Source organism: Coregonus lavaretus (genome assembly GCF_964263955.1).
Source record: "Coregonus lavaretus genome assembly, chromosome: 2".
NCBI classification, from domain to species: domain Eukaryota; kingdom Metazoa; phylum Chordata; class Actinopteri; order Salmoniformes; family Salmonidae; genus Coregonus; species Coregonus lavaretus.
Genome location: NC_139989.1, coordinates 53,010,416 through 53,032,396, shown reverse-complemented (window position 1 = coordinate 53,032,396; position 21,981 = coordinate 53,010,416). Strand labels below are relative to the sequence as shown.

Genomic DNA, 21,981 nt, shown 5'->3' with positions numbered 1-21,981 from the left:
GTAAAAATTCATTAAAAACAAAAATCAGCTTTTTGGTCTTAATTTAAGGTTAGGGTTAAGCATACGGTTATCAGTGTGGTTACGGTTAAGGTTAGGTTTAAAATCAGATTTTAAGAAGATACATTGTAAAATAGAGCCAATTTTTACTTTGTGGCTGTTTTATCTAGTGGAAACCGGAGAGAGGACGTGAGGAATCAAAGAAACGCACTTGAGATTCTCCCTCTGATGGATGCATCCTCCCTTCACTGAAATAATCACTTATCTGTATGATGGATAGGTGCATTATGCACTAGATGCCTTGCTTTCATCCAAATAGATCATTACTTCAATGAATGGCGGAATTAATTATTAGGCTTTTCAAAGTATTACTGGGGCCCAATTCAAAAACCCTCCACTCCACTGCCTGCTAGTTAGCTAAGCACCTATCAGCCAATCAAGATACACACAGCACCACATTGGCCGTGTAGCGATACGTCAGCTCTGCCAGCGTGGAATACGGAGCGCCAGTCCAGGAAGTGAACATTTACAGGAGTTAGCGGGATAACGAAGCTCTTTAGCCGTCAATATTATAATAATCCCCACGCCCGTACAGAGGGGATAGACGGCGTATCCTTTTCTCAAGCTTTCCAACTGTCTGGAGCCACCGCATCACAAGGTAAGCACGGACGAGCAGTCAATCTTGGTGTGGTCCAAGCGGTAACGCTAGGCAAACTATGGCTAGTAATGCTAGTTAGGCTAGCAGCACCAACAGCGGTAAATCTGCTGTCATTGCTAAGAATTACGCGGAACTAGATTTATTTCCTTGATAAACGCAATGCAATGTGGCATTTAACCAGAGCATGTCCTTGTTTTTTCTTGGCCTAATGTCGTCAATTATGAAGCTGCCACCTTCCATTTATGAAACAGTTTATCATCGTGATGACGATGCTGCTAATTTGTTATGGATGGTCACGGCTGGTTGACTGACTAGCACAGTTGCCGCGTTCACAACAACTTGGAACTCTGACATCTCTGACTTCAGCGCCATCAAGACATGGGAACGCGGGGGAAAAACTAGCTCCGACTGGGAAAAATCGTTTTGAACGGTCATCCAACTCGGAATTCCAAGTCGGAAAATCGGGCATCATTCAAGAGTTCCGATTTGAAGATCACTGCCGTCATGAGTTCCCAGTTGTCTTGAAAGCACCATAGAGACAATAATCATCGCTTTCAAACCGGTTTTCGAAACATGCTGATGTTCCCCTTATCTTTCATATCAGCAAGAAATGATCTTTCAAATAAAAAATATACACTAACTTTAGCAGTTTTGCACAGATCCACAATATGTGTGTGCCTAAGTGAACTCTACTTTCTCCACAGTTACGATTACACGCAGCTGTTCGGAGCATGCTAGATGGCTATTTAGCACAGGTGGCCACCTATGTCTTCCGTCTGTCTTCCATAAACAAGTGATATAACTTGGAGATATGACTGTGTGGGAACAATAACCCTATAAAAGTGTAGTATTTTTCTTTGATATGAAAGATACGTTCCTTATGTTTCCAAAACCGTACCGCAAGCGATGCGTGTTATAGAGCAAGCGTCGGGGCTCTTAACAAAACTACCCCTGTCAGAATATACTTCAGTAGGCGCTAAAGCAGTTAACGTCTATGAATGGGGTAAGAGACAGCCAGAGAGAGTCATTATGATCAAGGATGTTATTTATTGGTTAACTGACATTTACTTTAAGACAAATATTTAGGCAGATCATGCATTATAAATCTATTGAGTGGCATGTTGTAGTAGCAGAAAATCCGGTTTGATTAAATTACACAGGTAATCCAACTCTATCACATAACGGGTGGATCCATAACTACACCATTATCATTTCAGACAGAAATGAGGGCATTGAGGCACCACTGGTAATGAATAGAAGTTATAGTCAGACTGTATTTACTTTCAACTGCTTCTCCAGTCGCCTGGAATTGGCAATAACATGAGCTAGACCAGGGTAGAGTCTGTTACGTCTTGCCAATGTCAATATTTGACAAATGTTAACAATTAGATTGACCTCTGTCTACTCTACCTCTGCTCCGCCTCAATGTGCAGTCCAATAGATGACAGAGGAGGGTAAAGGGAGGATTAGAGTGTTAAATATAAGGCATTAGGGGGCAAGAGAACTGAAGGATAAGCTGTGTTTTTACCTAGCCTATGGCTCTGTCTGTAACCCTGAGATGGAATGAGGTGTCCAGCTGGTTTAGTGTCTTTTTCCTCAGTCTCTGACCTCTGACCCTAGATGATGGTCGACCCCACACTTGCTGAAATGGGCAAGAACCTCAACGAGGCCATGAAGATCCTGGAGAATGGCCGAAAGTAAGCTTTTATGAATTGGTATTTGTTCGTAAAGATATATTGACGAGTATTACACTGGCTGTTAATGACGCACATACCATTGCACATACTGTATGCATGCATGTTTACACAAGTCAAATGCACACACCTGAATGACTATCTGACTTGTTTGTTTTGCCGTTTCTTTCTCTCCAGGGCATCAGAACCGGATGCAGATAGACGCCAGTTCAGCAGGAGTAGTATCCCCGGACCCCTACAGGGAGAGTGAGTACAGCAGATACCCCTGTTACTCACTCTCGATCTAGTGTCTTTCTCTGTCTGTCTCTCTTCCTCCCTCTCTCTCTCACACAAACAAATGTGGATGGCATTTCACAGAACCAATGAGTCCCCTCAAACAACACATTGTGTGTTTTCTTCCTAACTTCCAGTGGGCAGGATGTGGCCAGTATACTCCAGCTGGTCCAGAATCTCATGCATGAAGATGAGGAGGAAGACAAGCCAAGCCATCGGTAGGTTTAACATTAGAACACCACTACTGAGAGCATATGTCAGTTAGAAGTCCATCTTATCATTTTTTAAAATCAGGGTAATAGGAATTTCCAGGTGAACAAAAAGAAGAGAAGTCGTTGATAATATCAATAAAAAATCTAGCCGGTATATTACAAGTTGCAACAGGGAGAACAGAGGCAGAGAAAATGTCTGTCTGGCCTCTTGGAGACAGGCCCTTTATATTCTAATCAGACAGTACCAAGTGTTCTGTAAAAACCAGCCCAAGAAGGCTTGTAGGAAGTCAAAACAAATTGCATTGACATTGTCAGCTGCTACAGAATACAGTAATAATCAGTGTCCTTGTACCTCCAGTCTGGCGTCAATCACTATCAACAGAACCTTGCACAAACAGAACATGAAAACATATAAATATGCTAAGGATTGTGTTAATCACTCTTCATTGTATATGAACTTTATTAACCTTAAATATTCCCATTACAATCCGTATCAGTGTAATACAGTTTATCAACATCACATCTTTGTGACCTCACTTCCTGTGTGTGTCTTGTCCCCCAGCAGGATGCAGAACGTCGGGGAGCAGGGTCACATGGCGTTGCTAGGACACAGCCTAGCAGCCTACATCTCAGTGCTGGACAGGGAGAGACTCAGGAAGCTGATCACACGCATCGCATCTGACACAACACTATGGCTCTGCAGACTCTTCAGGTGTGTCTGGGTCTGTCTGTCGAGTGCATGTGTGTGTTTGTTCCTGGTGCATTGCTCATTTGATTTTGATGTCCTGCCAGGTATGAGAGTGGCTCAGCATACTACCATGAGGATGACCGAGAGGGCCTGCTGAAGGTGTGTCGCCTGGTCATCAATGCCCGCTATGAGGACTACTCCACAGAGGGCTACATGGTGCTCAACTCCAGACAGCCTGTCATTTATCAGAGCACCACCTGCAGGCCTGGCCTGGGACAGCACCTCTGCAGCCAAGTAGGAGTAGAAGCAGGCATAGAAACGCATTGCATGTACTTACATGAAGACACACAGACAGACCTTTCTGATGTTATTTTGGTGTTGTAAGAGCAGATATTTCAGAAGTTATTCAATGTAGATTGACTTTAACAGAAATCCTCTCTTCCTCAGCTGGGTCTGCCTCTGTCCAGCCTGTGCACCGTCCCCTGTAACACCATGTTTGGATCCCAGCACCAAATGGTAGGAAGATCAGCCTCATTTAGATAGGCTCATACAATATACACTACATAACCAAAAGTATGTGGACTCCTGCTCGTTGAACATCTCATTCCAAAATCATGGGCATTAATATGGAGTTGGTCCTCCCCCTTTGCTGCTATAACAGCCTCCACTCTTCTGGGAAAGCTTTCCACTAGATGTTGAAACATTGCTGTGGGGACTTGCTTCCATTCAGCCACAAGAGCATTAGTGAGGTCGGCCACTGATGTTGGGCCTGGCTCGTAGTCGGAGTTCCAATTCATCCCAAAGGTGTCGATGGGGTTGAGGGCAGGGCTCTGTGCAGGCCAGTCAAGTTCTTCCACACTGATCTTGACAAACCATTTCTGTATGGACCTCGCTTTGTGCATGGGGGCATTGTCATGCTGAAACAGGAAAGGGCCTTCCCCAAACTGTTGCCACAAAGTTGGAAGCACAGAAACATCTAGAATGTAATTGAATGCTATAGCTTTAAGATTTGCCTTCACTGGAACTAAGGGGCCTAGCCCGAAAAATGAAAAACAGCCCCAGACCATTATTCCTCCTCCACCAAACTTTACAGTTGGCACTATGCATTGGGGCAGGTAGCATCCGCCAAACCCAGATTCATCCGTCGGACTGCCAGATGGTGAAGCGTGATTCATCACTCCAGAGAACGCGTTTCCACTGCTCCAGAGTCCAATGGCGGCGAGCTTTACACCACTCCAGCCGACGCTTGGCATTGAGCATGGTGATTTTAGGCTTGTGTGCGGCTGCTCGGCCATGGAAACCCATTTGATGAAGCTCTCAACAAATAATTATTGTGCTGACGTTGTTTCCAGAGGCAGTTTGGAACTCTGTAGTGAGTGTTGCAACCGAGGACAGACTATTTTTACGTGCTACGCGCTTCAGCACTCTGCAGTCCCGTTTTGTGAGCTTGTGTGGTCTACCACATCACGGCTGAGCCATTGTTGCTCCTAGACCTTTCCACTTCACAATAACAGCACTTACAGTTGACCGGGGTAGCTCTAGCGCGGCAGAAATTTGATGAACTGACTTGTTGGAAAGGTAGCATCCTATGATGGTGCCACGTTGAAAGTCACTGAGCTCTTCAGTAAGGCCATTCTACTGCCAATGATTGTCTATGGAGATTGCATGGCTGTGTGCTCGATTTTATACACCTGTCAGCAACGGGTGTGGCTGAAATAGCCAAATCCACTAATTTGAAGGGTTGTCCACATACTTTTGTGTATATATAGTGTATTTATTTGTAAACAACAGCTGGTGCACAAAATCTAATACTAAGGAAGTCTCAAGGTTTTCTCGCCTGAGGTAGAGTATCTCATGATAAGCTGTAGACCACACTATTTACCAAGATACTTTTCATCTATATTTTTCGTAGCTGTCTATCTACCACCACAAACCGATGCTGGCATTAAGATTGCACTCAATGAGCTGTATAAGGCCATAAGTAAACAGGAAAACGCTCATCCAGAGGCTGCGCTCCTAGTGGCCGGGGACTTTAATGCAGGGAAACTTAAATCCGTTCTACCTAATTTCTACCAGCATGTTAAATGTGCAACCAGAGGGAAAAAAAACTCTAGACCACCTTTACTCCACACACAAAGACGCATACAATGCTCTCCCTCGCCCTCCATTTGGCAAATCTGACCATAATTCTATCCTCCTGATTCCTGCTTATAAGCAAAAATTAAAGCAGGAAACACCAGTGACTCGGTTAATAAAAAAAGTGGTCAGATGATGCAGATGCTAAGCTACAGGACTGTTTTGCTAGCACAGACTGGAATATGTTCCGGGATTCTTCAGATAGCATTGAGGAGTACACCACATCAGTCACTGGCTTCATCAATAAGTGCATTGATGACATCGTTCCCACAGTGACCGTACGTACATACCCCAACCAGAAGCCATGGATTACAGGCAACATCCGCACTGAGCTAAAGGGTAGAGCTGCCGCTTTCAAGGAGCGGGACTCTAACCCGGACGCTTATAAGAAATCCCGCTGTGCCCTCCGACGAACCATCAAACAGGCAAAGAGTCAATACCGGACTAAGATTGAATCGTACTACACCGGCTCTGACACTCGTCGGATGTGGCAGGGCTTGAAAACTATTACAGACTACAAAAGGAAGCACAGCCGCGAGCTGCCCAGTGACACAAGCCTAACAGACGAGCTGAATCACTTCTATGCTCGCTTCAAGGCAAGCAACACTGATGCATGCATGAGAGCACCAGCTGTTCCGGTGACTATGTGATCACACTCTCCGTAGCCGATGTGAGTAAGACTTTTTTAAGCAGGTCAACATTCACAAGGCCGCAGGGCCAGACGGATTACCAGGACGTGTACTCCGAGCATGTGCTGACCAACTGGCAAGTGTCTTCACTGACAGTTTCAACATGTCCCTGACTGAGTCTGTACTACCAACATGTTTCAAGCAGACCACCATAGTCCCTGTGCCCAAGGACACTAAGAACCTGCCTAAATGACTACCGACCCGTAGCACTCACGTCTGTAGCCATGAAGTGCTTTGAAAGGCTGGTCATGGCTCACATCAACACCATTATCCCAGAAACCGTAGACCCACTCCAATTTGCATACCGCCCCAACAGATCCACAGATGATGCAATCTCTATTACACTCCACACTGCATTTTCCCACCTGGACAAGAGGAACACCTATGTGAGAATGCTGTTCATTGACTACAGCTCAGTGTTCAACACCATAGTGCCCTCAAAGCTCATCACTAAGCTAAGGATCCTGGGACTAAACACCTCCATCTGCAACTGGATCCTGGACTTCCTGACGGGCTGCCCCCAGGTGTTAAGGGTAGGTAACAACACATCTGCCACGCTGATCCTCAACACGGGGGCCCCTCAGGGGTGCATGCTCAGTCCCCTCCTGTACTCCCTGTTCACCCATGACTGCATGGCCAGGCACGACTCCAACACCATAATTAAGTTTGCTGACGACACAACAGTGGTAGGCCTGATCACCGACAACGATGAGACAGCCTATAGGGAGGAGGGCCGAGACCTGGCCGTGTGGTGCCAGGATAACAACCTCTCCCTCAACGTGATCAAGACAAAGGAGATGATTGTGGACTACAGGACAAAAAAGAGGACTGAGCACGCCCCCATTCTCATTGACGGGGCTGTAGTGGAACAGGTTGAGAGCTTCAAGTTCCAACAAACTATCATGGTCCAAACACACCAAGACAGTCGTGAAGAGGGCACGACAAAGCCTATTCCCCCTCAGGAGACTGAAAAGATTTGGCATGGGTCCTCAGATCCTCAAAAAGTTCTACAGCTGCATCATCGAGAGCATCCTGACTGGTTGCATCACCGCCAGGTATGGCAACTGCTCGGCCTCTGACCGCAAGGCACTACAGAGGGTAGTGTGTACGGCCCAGTACATCACTGGGGCCAAGCTTCCTGCCATCCAGGACCTCTATACCAGGCGGTGTCAGAGGAAGGCCCTCAAAATTGTCAAAGACTCCAGCCACCCTAGTCATAGACTGTTTTCTCTGCTACCGCGCGGCAAGTGGTACCGGAGCGACAAGTCTAGGTCCAAAAGGCTTCTCAACAGCTTCTACCCCCAAGCCATAAGACTCCTGAACAGCTAATCTTTGCTACCCGGACTATTTGCACTGCCCCCCCACCCCCACCCACCTCTTTTACGCTGCTGCTAGTCTGTTTATTATTTATGCATAGTCACTTTAACTCTACCCACATGTACATATTACCTCAATTACCTCGACTCGACTACTGCTGCTCTTTAGTTATTTGCTTTTATTTATTTATTTAAATTTTATTTTAAAAGATGCATTGTTGGTTAAGGGCTTGTAAGTAAGCATTTCACTCTAATAACCTGTTGTATTTGGCACATGTGGCAAATAAAATGTGATTTGATTTAGGTCATACTGGGGTGCCTGTATGCGTACTACCTATCATACTACCCTGATTTTAAATGGAAAACATAATATGATCTGTCTCCCTTGGTGTTTTCCTGTTGCAGGACGTTGCCTTGCTAGACAAGCTGATCAAAGAGGACGTGGAGACTGGGAAGCTTCCATTGCTGTTGGTAGCCAACGCCGGTCAGTGGGGAATTCTATCACCATTAATACAATGATAATCAAATTAGTAGCTAAGGGCACACATCTTCTCTTTTAAAAGTGTTTTATTTTCTCCAAGGACAGTGTGCAATCTAGTTTTAGAGAGACAAAATAAGGACATAAACAATCTGATGCACAGGTTTATTTCAAGGCCTATTACTTCTCAACATTCAAAAGCAGACTGAATGAATAAAGCCTGGCTGGCCCAAAACTATTTTAACATGCAATCCAACACTTCAACTCGTGAGTGCTTATAATCTGAAAATAATCATAACTCCATGCTTATTGCAAAACTTTGCATGGTGACACATAGTATTACACTCTAAAGTGAAACAATGTTTAACCCTTGACCAACCAGGATGTTATTGTATGACTTACCTGGTCAACTAAAGGTTAAATGAACATGTCAGTCCCTCTATCACTGACGTATTGACCAAGACGTACTGCAGAGTGACTCAGAGCGTACTCACTGCCTTGTCTTCCCAGGCACCCCTGGGGCGGGCCACACAGACAAGCTGGGCCGTCTAAAGGAGCTGTGTGAACAGTATGGCATGTGGCTCCACATAGAAGGGTGGGTAACAACATTACACATACTTGTAAAATTGTAATATGTCTTTAACCAACCATATTGGAGGGGTTTGTAAATGCTTTATAACTACTTTGTCTTTTCTGTCTCTCTCAGTGTCAACTTGGCCACCCTGGCTCTGGGGCAGGTCTCGTCCCCCGTGACGGTACGTATAGGATATGCTCTCCCATTCTGTGACCCTCCGAACTTGAAATGAATGCACTGTAAGATGCCTGTATTGTATTGTAATGTAATGTAATATGTCTACTACAGTATGTGTCTTTGCCCCCTCCTCCGTCCCCAGGCGGCCACCAGGAGTGACAGTATGACCCTGACCCTGGGTCCGTGGCTGGGCCTGCCTGCTGTTCCTGCTGTCACCCTCTACAGACATGAGGACCCAGCCCTGGTACGCTTTCTCCTTCCTGGGCTCTCTTCTTTGGTATCCTCTTTCTCCTTCCTGGGCTCTTTTCTTTGGTATCCTCTTTCTCCTTCCTGGGCTCTCTTCTTTGGTGTCCTCTTTCTCCTTCCTGGGCTCTTTTCTTTGGTGTCCTCTTTCTCCTTTCTGGGCTCTCTTCTTTGGTATCCTCTTTCTCCTTCCTGGGCTCTCTTCTTTGGTGTCCTCTTTCTCCTTTCTGGGCTCTCTTCTTTGGTGTCCTCTTTCAACTCTAGCTGTAGGTCCTATCTGGTCTCTGTTTAGTACTTTAAACATACATGCATCCTTCCTTCCTGCCTCCCTTGGAGTTATTACAGATCTGATATGACTGGATTGGTGAAAGCTACAGTATGTGGTGGAATCCTTGGTTTCACCTATCCATTTGAGTTCTCTCCCCTGTCTCAGTCTCTGGCAGCCGGGTTGACTTCCAGTCAGCCAGTAGAGAAGCTGCGTGCCCTGCCTCTCTGGCTCTCCCTGCAGTACCTGGGCCATGATGGGATAGTGGAGAAGATCAGACACGCTGCAGAGCTTGTAAGTACTTTAGGTTAGTAATAAGCATGTGGGTTAGCGATCTATGTTAATTTCTATCACCTTACTGCTAACAAACTGACCCGTGTCGTATCTCTTTTTGTCTGTAGAGCCAACAGCTTCTTGAGAAACTGAAGACTCTGGCTTCCATAAAGACTTCAGTAGGTCCACAACTTGTTGTTCAACTATTAACTATCTACTACTATTAATGTATATGTAATGCATTGTAAAGCATTGAGGCTGTTCTAAGCAGCCATAAGCTGTTAATTGCATAATTTAATAATGCACTATGGGTGTAAACAAAGGCACTATAAAGCCATTACACATAGGTGGGTCAAAGGACGAAGGCCCCCCATATGTGCTTTTGTTTGAGTTTTAAGATACGATAACTTAAGAAAACAATGAGATAAGATCACACCCACACTCATCTCAAACACATAACACACAGCTATGAAGATGAGGGCGTCTGACGTCTGTGTTTTATGCCATCATCAGGATGAGCTTGACTCTGAGATCTCTCTCTTCGATGCTTTGACTATGGTAAAGAAACAGTACTGAGCCTCGCTAACAGTGACCGCCATCATACTGTCACTAAACAAATACCTTGTTCACAGGCATCAGCACTGAGCAGATACTGATCTTTAGATAATCTGAAACAGTGTGAATAAGATTGACACATGTAGATGATATAGAGATCATTGGAACGGTGCAGTGCAGTAACTGCTGAAGCTGATCCGGTGAACAAGCAGAGTGTGTGGGTCTGGTTACCGTGTTGGGTTGATGGTGGCTTTGAGTACCTTTTTGTCATAGTGAGTGTCGTGTGCTGTTTGTGTGTAGTAAGTGTGTGTATACTGTAGATAGTGAGCTGTTGGGTTGCCTTGGTTACAGGGTGTGGTGTCTCTCTCTCGGATCCCGCCGATCTCGGGGGGCTCTCTACGGGACTTGCTGGGCTCTCTCATTCTGTCTATTGTAGGTGGGACCAACCCTCTTCCCCCTGCCTGCTCACCCTTCCTCTCCTCCTCCTTCTCTCCTTCTTGCTCTGTTTCACTCTGTACCTGACCATGTTTGTCCACCTGAATGCCCTGAGAGGCACTGTATTTGAGACACCGCTCAAATTGAGAGCACCCATTGGCTAAAACCGCCATCAGTCCACTTCCTGGTTCCTGTCCAATCACCACTACAGGCATGTTTTAAGCACATCAGGGAATGTCCTGTCCCCCCACCACCTCTTCTTCACAGAATCCTGATGACTAAAGTTGAACTTTGACCCAGGCGTCATCAAAGATGGACCTCACTGTGTTTACATAACTACCCTGTTAAGGTACAAAAGTAACAATCCAACATGTCACTTCAACCAATCAATCCTGCTATGGGTAACTGGGTAGTACATACCCTTACTGTGAATTGTTAGAGATGGAGAGAAATTACCAGAAGGAAAGAGTAGTGTCTTTCCTGTGCTGAGATTTTCTCCAAAACTCAAATTTGCCCGACCCAATGGTTTATGTACAAAGTATACACAGTACATACAATATAATGGTGAGTTGTGGATTTGTCGTCGGTTGTATGGTTAAGAGTCATATACATAACATCCATGGAAAACACAGAAATGTCCATTGTGAATGGAAGTCATAGGCATTGACATTTACGCACAAACATTTTAACTATTTAACAATCCCCATGCAGACCAGTTTGACTGCTCAAACAGAGGATGTGTGTCACAAACCCAGGCATCTCCATAGCATCACATCACACAGCTTCTCAGGACCATTCTCACATAGTTCACCTGTTTGCATGTTAATGATAGTTTTAAAGGTCAAGGTTTATGACCCTGGATGTGTGGAACCTCACCTGTGTGTCTGTCTCACCTTTCCTGTGCTGCAGGTGGAGGATGAGCTGAACTCTCCAGTAGTAGTGTTCAGGTTCTCCCAGGAGACCAGTGCAGGTGAGTGGTTAACACTACTCTTCCTGTTCCTACACATTTTCCCCACAACTAAGCAGGAAATCTTATTCAGCTATATCCAACTTACTTGAGTTGCAATTTGTGCATTCAAATGATGTATTTAATGCATTCAAATGAGTATCATGTAAATGTACTATATATTTGAATTTGGCAAGTTATATGTAATAGGTCGTAATGCTATGCTCTCCCCCTCTTCCCCGCGACTCAGAATCCAGTGGTGGTTCTGTGGAGGGCTACTTTGCTGGAGAGAGAGAAGTGCTAGATACCCTCAACAGATGGGTGAGCATTTGTATACATTTGTAATGGGTGAGACAATAAAGATCGATTGGTTGATTGATTTTGTCTGCCTGTAGCTGTGTGAGCGGTTGGCACAGCTTGTGCCTGCCAGCGGGGTAGACATAGTGGAGTTGGAGGACGAGGGCACCTGTGTCCGCTTCACCCCTCTTTTGACCGCCGCAGGTAACACACACACACACACACTCATACTCACCTGTGGGACACACGCATCATAAAGAAAGACACACACTCACCTGTTAGACACACCATCATTTGTATTACACACACTCACCTGTACAGTTAATGAAGAACACCTGATCATCGTCAGTCAATCCACCCACCACAGTGGATGTTAGTCAGGCACAACTCTCCTTATGTTGACCTTGTAACTGTTGACCTCTGATCCCTGACCTCTGACCTGTTCCCTCCCAGCCCTGGGGACCCAGCGGTGTGACGTGGATCTCCTGGTGGAGCGGTTGACTGAGCTGGTTCCTGTGCTGAACTGTACGCTGCGTCTCAGACTGGACTTCAGAGAGGAGGTGTACCGCCACTCTGCCCTCAGTTACATAGAGGACCTCAGCTGGCCCGGCCTGGGAGCCGTCAGGTAGGAATACACTGTTATTTATTCAGTATTAGTATTATTAATAGCTATGTACAGTGAGAGAGAAAAGTATTTGATCCCCTGCTGATTTTGTACGTTTGCCCACTGACAAAGACATGATCAGTCTATAATTTGAATGGTAGGTTTATTTGAACAGTGAGAGACAGAATAACAACAAAAAAATCCAGAAAAACGCATGTCAAAAATGTTATAAATTGATTTGCATTTTAATGAGGGAAATAAGTATTTGACCCCTCTGCAAAACATGAATTAGTACTTGGTGGCAAAACCACAGAGGTCAGATGTTTCTTGTAGTTGGCCACCATGTTTGCACACATCTCAGGAGGGATTTTGTCCCACTCCTCTTTGCAGATTTTCTCCAAGTCATTAAGGTTTCGAGGCTGACGTTTGGCAACTCGAACCTTCAGCTCCCTCCACAGATTTTCTATGGGATTAAGGTCTGGAGACTGGCTAGGCCACTCCAGGACCTTAATGTGCTTCTTCTTGAGCCACTCCTTTGTTGCCTTGGCCGTGTGTTTTGGGTCATTGTCATGCTGGAATACCCATCCACGACCTATTTTCAATGCCCTGGCTGAGGGAAGGAGGTTCTCACCCAAGATTTGACGGTACATAGCCCCGTCCATCGTCCCTTTGATGCGGTGAAGTTGTCCTGTCCCCTTAGCAGAAAACCCCCCCCAAAGCATAATGTTTCCACCTCCATGTTTGACGGTGGGGATGGTGTTCTTGGGGTCATAGGCAGCATTCCTCCTCCTCCTCCAAACACGGCGAGTTGAGTTGATGCCAAAGAGCTAAATTTTGGTCTCATCTGACCACAACACTTTCACCCAGTTCTCCTCTGAATCATTCAGATGTTCATTAGCAAACTTCAGACAGGCCTGTATATGTGCTTTCTTGAGCAGGGGGACCTTGCGGGCGCTGCAGGATTTCAGTCCATCACGGCGTAGTGTGTTACCAATAGTTTTCTTGGTGACTATGGTCCCAGCTGCCTTGAGATCATTGACAAGATCCTCCCGTGTAGTTCTGGGCTGATTCCTCACCGTTCTCATGATCATTGCAACTCCATGAGGTGAGATCTTGCATGGAGCCCCAGGCCGAGGGAGATTGACAGTTATTTTGTGTTTCTTCCATTTGCAAATAATCGCACCAACTGTTGTCACCTTCTCACCAAGCTGCTTGGCGATGGTCTTGTAGCCCATTCCAGCCTTGTGTAGGTCTACAATCTTGTCCCTGACATCCTTGGAGAGCTCTTTGGTCTTGGCCATGGTGGAGTGTTTGGAATTGATTTATTGATTGCTTCTGTGGACAGGTGTCTTTTATACAGGTAACAAGCTGAGATTAGGAGCACTCCCTTTAAGAGTGTGCTCCTAATCTCAGCTCGTTACCTGTATAAAAGACACCTGGGAGCCAGAAATCTTTCTGATTGAGAGGGGGTCAAATACTTATTTCCCTCATTAAAATGCAAATTAATTTATAACATTTTTGACATGCGTTTTTCTGGATTTTTTTGTTGTTATTCTGTCTCTCACTGTTCAAATAAACCTACCATTTAAAATTATAGACTGATCATTTCTTTGTCAGTGGGCGAACGTACAAAATCGGCAGGGGATCAAATACTTTTTTCCCTCACTGTAATTACCATTTTACCATGCCATTTCATAGTAAATTACCTGGTAATTTCTTTAGAGTAAAATAATGTGCAACTGCAACCAAAATGTTTTATGTAAAGCAATGTGACTTGTCCACAAAATGATTGTGTCCACTCAGGTATGAGCCGAGGATTGGGGAGATGAAGGACAGTAAGAGACAGCTGGAGGTGGAGAAGATCAACGGTGAGCTGCTGGTGAAACTAGGGGATCTGGACGCAGACCTCATCTTCTCCACTGGTCAGTACTGTGCCTGTCCACAGCACAGAGCTCCTTTTATCACATCTGGACCTCAAGGTTTCAATCTTCCCCTCAAACCAAGGAATGATTCAGACCTGGTTCTGATTCAGCCTGCTTTACCTCTTAACCTCTCTCCCTCCTTCAGGCCCGGAGTTCGGACCCGAGAAGGACTGCATATTTATTGGCATGGCAATGGAGGACCTAGACGTGCCAGAGCTAGTGGATACGATAGCCGCCCTGGGGAGGGACATAGAGGAGAACGGCAGGGTAACGCAATCTCCTTCTACTCTGTTTACCTACAGTCTGTCAATGCCTCTAACGTGGCTGGTACTTCTGGATTATATTGATTTTTGATTATAAAATGCAATCAAATATCTATGTAAAACTACAATCCCATTGCATTGATTCAGTTGTAAATGATTATTTTCTTCTGTCCCATCTTGTCACTAGCTATTAGAGAACATGACGGAGGTGGTGAGGAAAGGCATCCAGGAGGCAGAGCTACAGCTCCAGAAAGACAACCAGGAGAAACTCATGGAGGAGGTGTGTGCGTGTGCACGTTTTTGTATACATGCACATTTTATGGACTGATTTGTATTTATTGTTTTGCCCCATCTCTCTCTCTCTCTCTCTCTCTCTCTCTCTCTCTCAGGGTGTGTTGAGACAGATTCCTCTGGTCGGCTCCGTGTTGAACTGGTTCTCTCCGTTCCAGAGCACTGTGAAGGGCAGGACCTTTAACCTGGCTGCAGGTACACAACTGTGTGTGTCTGTGCCTGCTCCTAGGTTGCTCCTGTATGTCTGCATTCCGATGGTATAAGTGACTGTGTGTTTCCCATAGGTTCCCTGGACACCACAGAGCCCACCTACTCCATGAAGGTCCAGACAGGTGGGCTGGCATCGCCAGAAACCCCCACCTCCTCTGCCAAGAGACTACCAGGTATGGCCTCACAGAATCTATAGAATGGGATATTCTTGTTCTTTCGCAGTCATTCGCTTTAAAATCAAGGGGAATATTTTATTTATTGAAAATACTGGAAATCTTAGACTACTATTCTCTCTGATTCCTCCTTTTCCTCCTCCACTTGCAGGACAGAGGCTGTTCCGGCGCGAGGGTGCGGGGGGCTCTGACTCCCACAGTGAGACCAGCTCCGTGGGCCATGCTGAGGATCTCTCCAGGGAGGGGGTCCCACAACCCTCCACACCCACCCCACCTTCCCCTGTCCCAGACGAGGTGGTTTCCGGGGCCCCTGAGAGCCCAGAGACCTCCCAGGTGCCAGTTGAACCCGAGCCCACGCAGGAGGAGAGCGAGGTGGGTACACCGGAAGGGGAACAGAGTATGGAAGAGGAGGAGAGACAGCCTGAGGGCCAGGAGGCAACTGGGGAGGCACCAGTGGAGGAGACAGGCAGATAGGACAGCCCCCAGGGCAGGTTCCAGGCCAGTCCAGCAGGTGTTGTAGAGCAGGGATTCATTCTATTCTCAAATAATTCTCCCTTGCCTCTTTTCTTGACAACTGTCTCCTTGTAGATCTGAAGGGACTGGAGACTGGGATGAAAGATAATTAGATAGCAAAGGGTTCACTTAGACTACCAGAAGGGTAGGGAGTGCTATTGTCATTTTCTCTTCTTTATTCTTTCTTTCCAGTCCCATGATGACTGTGAGAGGGAGAGGTCAAGGACTGAGGGAAGGAACCAGGATTTCAGAATGGAATCCAGCCTTAGTCTCTAGGGTTGTTTCCACAGCAGTCCAGAGATTGTGTCTGACTGTCTGAGGACTCGATCTCTCAATGGGTTAATAAATAATTATGTAGGAGTAGAATTCAGACACCCTATAGGACCTAAGAACTCTGGTCAAGCAGGAACTACACCTGGCGCTGGGAGTCAAAGGTGAAGGGTTGTCTGAGGACTTCCTGGTTCATGGCCTCCACTCTACTTCAGTCGGTCTCGTCATGGCCCGGAGGTAAAGCAGCTTATATGCAAGCCAAGTAACGTGTGACTAACACTGGAAATGAAACCATTTTAGATTGTATACACACCTTCTATTTCTATCCACTCAATCACCATGATGATCAGTAAAACCAGCTCTGTATAGAGGGAAATGTAGTAGAACAATTTAAGCATACTGTGATATGACTTGAACAAGAAAGAATACACGCATCCACCTGCTTCTGATCTTTAAACACTCCCACAGTATATGTGCACTACCCCGATAGACCCTCCACGGTTTGTCAAACACCCTCCTGTTAACATTTGCACATACTTGGGTCTGATTGGTGTACAATGTTTTTTTTTTTTTTTTTTTTACAATATAAATGTATGTTTTTAATAATATTACCAATGGGGCTAACGTTTCCTTACGTCCATAAGCAAAGTCTTGCTTAACATGCATTCTGAGGAAATACTTATAGTGGCTATACTGTATGTTGATGTTTCCTGTGAGACAGACATGCAGTAGCCTAGTAGTTATTATAATACCTAGAATGAAGATAGCATATTTGCAGGTTAAAGGATTTGGTTTCAATGCAGGGTTGTTAAAGAAAAAAAAGAAGTTGTATTCCATTTGTCACTACCTTATTTAATGTTGCACATAGTATGTCTTAATTTAATCAAAACCAAAATTCATTTATTTTGTATTTTTATTCTCAAAATAAGAACAAAATCTATAATTTGTCGCAATAACTACTTTGATGAAGAATTATGATTCCTGACTTGAAATGACACAACGATATTTCCGTCCTGCTTCCATTACAATCTCTATTTGATTTCACATACAACGATCCTTGACAAAGAGCTTAGAGAAAATGTATGTTCCTTCCATACCATTGTCTTCAGAAGGGAGATGTTACAGTTGAAGTCGGAAGTTTACATACACCATAGCCAAATACATTTAAACTATGTTTTTCACAATTCCCTGTAAAAATTCCCTGTCTTAGGTCAGTTAGGATCCACACTTTATTTTAAGAATGTGAAATGTCAGAATAATAGTAGAGATAATGATTTATTTCAGCTTTTATTTCTTTCATCACATTCCCAGTGGGTCAGAAGTTTACATACACTCAATTAGTATTTGGTAGCATTGCCTTTAAATTGTTTAACTTGGGTCAAACGTTTCGGGTAGCCTTCCACAAGCTTCCCACAATAGGTTGGGTGAATTTTGGCCCATTCCTCCTGACAGAGCTGGTTTAACTGAGTCAGGTTTGTAGGCCTCCTTGCTCGCACACGCTTTTTCAGTTCTGCCCACACATTTTCTATAGGATTGAGGTCAAGACTTTGTGATGGCCACTCCAATACCTTGACTTTGTTGTCCTTAAGCTATTTTGCCACAACTTTGGAAGCATGCTTGGGGTCATTGTCCATTTGGAAGACCCATTTGCGACCAAGCTTTAACTTCCTGACTGATGTCTTGAGATGTTGCTTCAATATATCCACCTAATTTTCCTTCCTCATGATGCCATCTATTTTGTGAAGTGCACCAGTCCGTCCTGCAACAAAGCACCCCCACAGCATGATGCTGCCATCCCTGTGCTTCACGGTTGGGATGGTGTTCTTCGGCTTGCAAGCAACCACCTTTTTCCTCCAAACATAACGATGGTCATTATGGCCAAACAGTTCTATTTTTGTTTCATCAGACCAGAGGACATTTCTCCAAAAAGTACGATCTTTGTCCCCATGTGCAGTTGCAAACCGTAGTCTGGCTTTTTTATGGCGGTTTTGGAGCAGTGGCTTCTTCCTTGCTGAGCGGCCTTTCAGGTTATGTCGATATAGGACTCATTCCAGAATCTTCACAAGGTCCTTTGCTGTTGTTCTGGGATTGATTTGCACTTTTTGCACCAAAGTACGTTCATCTCTAGGAGACAGAACGCGTCTCCATCCTGAGCGGTATGACTGTTGCGTGGTCCCATGGTGTTTATACTTGCGTACTATTGTTTGTACAGATGAACGTGGTACCTTCAGGCGTTTGGAAATTCCTCCCAAGGATGAACCAGACTTGTGGAGGTCTACTATTTTTTTTCTGAGGTCTTGGCTGATTTCTTTTGATTTTCCCATGATGTCAAGCAAAGAGGCACTGAGTTTGAAGGTAGGCCTTGAAATACATCCACAGGTACAACTCCAATTGACTTAAATTATGTCAATTAGCCTATCAGAAGCTTTTCAAGCCATGACATCATTTTCTGGAATTTTCCAAGCTGTTTAAAGGCACAGTCAACTTCTGCCCCACTGGAATTGTGATACAGTGAATTATAAGTGAAATAATCTGTCTGAAAACAATTGTTGGAAAAATTACTTGTGTCATGCACAAAGTAGATGTCCTAACCGACTTGCCAAAACTATAGTTCGTTAACAAGAAATTAGTGGTGGTTGAAAAACGAGTTATAATGACTCCAACCTAAGTGTATGTAAACTTCCGACTTCAACTGTAACTATTATCGACCTACAGCTCTAAGATGGTTTAAGAAATGTTTTGTACACAGTTGTAATTATGGAAATGATAGGTGTTACATTCTCATTGACCAATCATGTTTCTGCTATGTAGTAATACAAATTTGGGAGAACTTTAATGCCCTAGGGTGTCCTGAGACTACTGGCATCATGACTTTCAAATGAAATCAATAATTTGCTTAAAACTGCTTTTGCATCCACTGTACAGCACTTTGCCTTTTTGATTTTTTTTTTTATATCCAAAGCAGACAGAATGAGCTTATACTTTTACGTTTTAATTTTGTTTTTCTTAATTTAGGATGTGCACTTAACTTCAAAATACAACTGTAATTCTCTTCTGAATTTGATACTATAAAGATGTTGGTTCACTGTACTCTGATATAATTTCCATCTGTTGTAGATCTGTTTTATGTCGTAAGGTCCATCTCCTTCGAGGACATTCTGTTATCATATTCTTTAAACAGGTTACGTACATGTTACTTTTGATTCTGCTCCTAATCAGCAATTCTGGTGCAATAATCCACTCATAGCAAAGGAGAAAATAACTGATATTTAATGTTGTTGAACTGGGAGCGTTATTTTTGATACACCATTAATTTAGTTTTCTGAAGTGAAAATATTTAATAGATGAATGCTTTAACAATGTTTTAAGGACATACAGTGCATTCGGAAAGTATTCAGACCCCTTGACTTTTTCCACATTTTGTTACCTTACAGCCTTATGCTGAATGTTTTTTTTCCTCAATCTACACACAATAACCCATTATGACAAAGCAAAAACAGGTTTTTATAAATTTTAGCAAATTTGTTATAAAAATAAAAAGTACATAAGTATTCAGACCCTTTCAGTACTTTGTTGAAGCACCTTTGGCAGTGATTACAGCCTCGAGTCTTCTTGGGTATGACGCTACAAGCTTGGCACACCTGTATTTGGGGAGTTTCTCCCATTGTTCTCTGCAGATCCTCTTAAGCTTTGTCAGGTTGGATGGGGAGCATCACTGCACAACTATTTTCAGGTCTCTCCAGAGATGTTCAAGTCCGGGCTCTGGCTGGGCCACTCAAGGACATTCAGAGACTTGTCCCGAAGCCACTCCTGCGTTGTCTTTCTATGTGCTTAGGGTCGTTGTCCTGTTGGAAGGTGACCCTTCGCCCCAGTCGGAGGTCCTGAGAGCTCTGGAGCATGTTTTCATCAAGGATCTCTCTCTGTACTTTACTCCGTTCATCTTTCCCTTGATCCTGACTAGTCTCCAAGTCCCTGCCGCTGAAAAACACCCCCACAGCATGATGCTACCACCATGCTTCACCGTAGGGATAGTGTCAAGTTTCCTCCAGACGTGACGCTTGGCATTCAGGCCAAAGAGTTAAATCTTGGTTTCATCAGACCAGAGAATCTTGTTTTTCATGGTCTGAGAGTCCTTTAGATGCCTTTTGGCGAACTCCAAGCGGGCTGTCATGTGCCTTTTACTGAGGAATGGCTTCCGTCTGGTCAGTCTAACATAAAGGCCTGATTGGTGGAGTACTGCAGAGTTGGTTGTCCTTCTGGAAGGTTCTGCCATCTCCACAGAGGAACTCTGGAGCTCTGTCAGAGTGACCATCAGGTTCTTGGTCACCTCCCTGACCAAGGCCCTTCTCCCCCGATTGTTCAGTTTGGCTGGACGGCCAGCTCTAGGAAGAGTCTTGTTGGTTCCAAACTTCTTCCATTTTAAGAATGATTGAGGCCACTGTGGGGAACTTCAATGCTGTAGAAATGTTTTCCCCAGATCTGTGCCTCGACACAATCCTGTCTCGGAGCGCTACGGACAATTCCTTCGACCTCATGGCTTGGTTTTTGCTCTGATATACACTGTCAACTGTGGAACCTTATATAGACAGGTGTGTACCTTTCCTAATCATTTCCTAACCTTTCCCAATCAATTGAATTTACCACAGGTGGACTCCAATCAAGTTGTAGAAACACCTCAACGATGATCAATGGAAACAACAGGATGCACCTGAGCTCAATTTCGAGTCTTCTAGCAAAGGGTCTGAATAATTATGTAAATACATTGGGTTTTTTTTATGTAAATTTGCCAATATTTCTAAACTTGTTTTCGCTTTGTCATTATGGGGTATTGTGTATAGATTGATGGGGGGGGGAATTTATTTAAGCCATTTTAGAATAAGGCTGTAACAAAATGTAGAAAAAGGGAAGGAGTCTGAATACTTTCCGAATGCACTATAGGTGGTTGAAGTACTGCACTAGTCTCACTGAAGTTCAATGCCTGTTTAAAGATTTTTGGAAAAACACTGTTTGAAATGTAATTTAATGGGATGGAAAGAGGGATGTATTGAAAAATCCAATCACCTTTATTAAAACATGATATAAAACAGTTTTGTGTAACCAATCATTTGCAGGGACTTGCATTTACAGGTAAAAGGTGTTAATCATATTGTTAGTTACCAATTAATCAGTAATTCCAGTCAACCTTATTGAAATCCTGATTTAGTATCAATGTCAGCTTGATGATGTGTTTCTCCCTGTCAGAAATTACCAATGGAATCAGAATGGGGAATGAATAAAATAACCCAAATACAATTCTCAAACCTTTTTCTCAGACATTGCCTCCCCCTAGTGGCAAAATGAGTACTTCGCACCAAGGCCTCAGCTGAACCTCAGCAGTGTCCTTTTATACTGAACAAAAATATAAACGCAACATGTAAAGTGTTAGTCCCATGTTTCATGAGCTGAAATAAAAAATCCCTAAAATGTTCCATACGCACAAAAAGCTAATCTCTAAAAAGAAAATAAGCACTAATTTCTTTACATCCCTGTTAGTGGGCATTTCTCCTTTGGCAAGATAATCCATCCACCTGACAGGTATGGCATATCAGGAAGCTGATTAAACGGCATGATCATTACACAGGTACACCTTATGCTGGGGACAAAAGGCCACTCTAAAATGTGCAATTTTGTAACACAGCACAATGCAACAGATGTCTCAAGTTTTGAGGGAGCCTGCGAGTGGCATGCTGACTGCAGGAATGTCCAACAGAGCTGTCTGTAATAAAGCCCTTTTGTAGGGAAAACCCTATTCTGATTGGCTGGGCCAGTGGGCCCCTGCCCAGTCATGTG

General features: G+C 44.3%; 1 protein-coding gene across 4 annotated transcripts; it reads left to right on the top strand.

Moving 5' to 3' along the window:
• The first annotated feature begins 490 nt into the window (after positions 1 to 490).
• LOC311103756 (pyridoxal-dependent decarboxylase domain-containing protein 1-like) lies at positions 491 to 21,239 on the top strand. Of its 4 annotated transcripts, none has more exons than XM_084145404.1 (24): positions 491 to 655; positions 2,276 to 2,352; positions 2,527 to 2,595; positions 2,760 to 2,840; positions 3,397 to 3,546; positions 3,627 to 3,816; positions 3,970 to 4,038; positions 8,069 to 8,147; positions 8,652 to 8,736; positions 8,848 to 8,896; positions 9,035 to 9,136; positions 9,569 to 9,694; positions 9,802 to 9,852; positions 11,573 to 11,633; positions 11,860 to 11,930; positions 12,005 to 12,110; positions 12,360 to 12,531; positions 14,314 to 14,432; positions 14,578 to 14,699; positions 14,883 to 14,975; positions 15,085 to 15,181; positions 15,271 to 15,369; positions 15,521 to 15,741; positions 20,799 to 21,239. In XM_084145404.1, exons 2-24 carry the CDS (start codon positions 2,276 to 2,278, stop codon positions 20,835 to 20,837), a joined length of 2,328 nt encoding a protein of 775 aa, XP_084001530.1. In that variant the 5' UTR covers positions 491 to 655; the 3' UTR covers positions 20,838 to 21,239. The 4 variants fall into 4 exon arrangements, with proteins under 4 accessions (XP_084001530.1, XP_084001529.1, XP_084001527.1 ...); XM_084145403.1 differs by lacking the exon at positions 20,799 to 21,239 and adding an exon at positions 16,075 to 16,962; XM_084145401.1 differs by lacking the exon at positions 20,799 to 21,239 and having other exon boundaries at positions 15,521 to 15,911.
• The last annotated feature ends 742 nt before the right edge of the window (positions 21,240 to 21,981 follow it).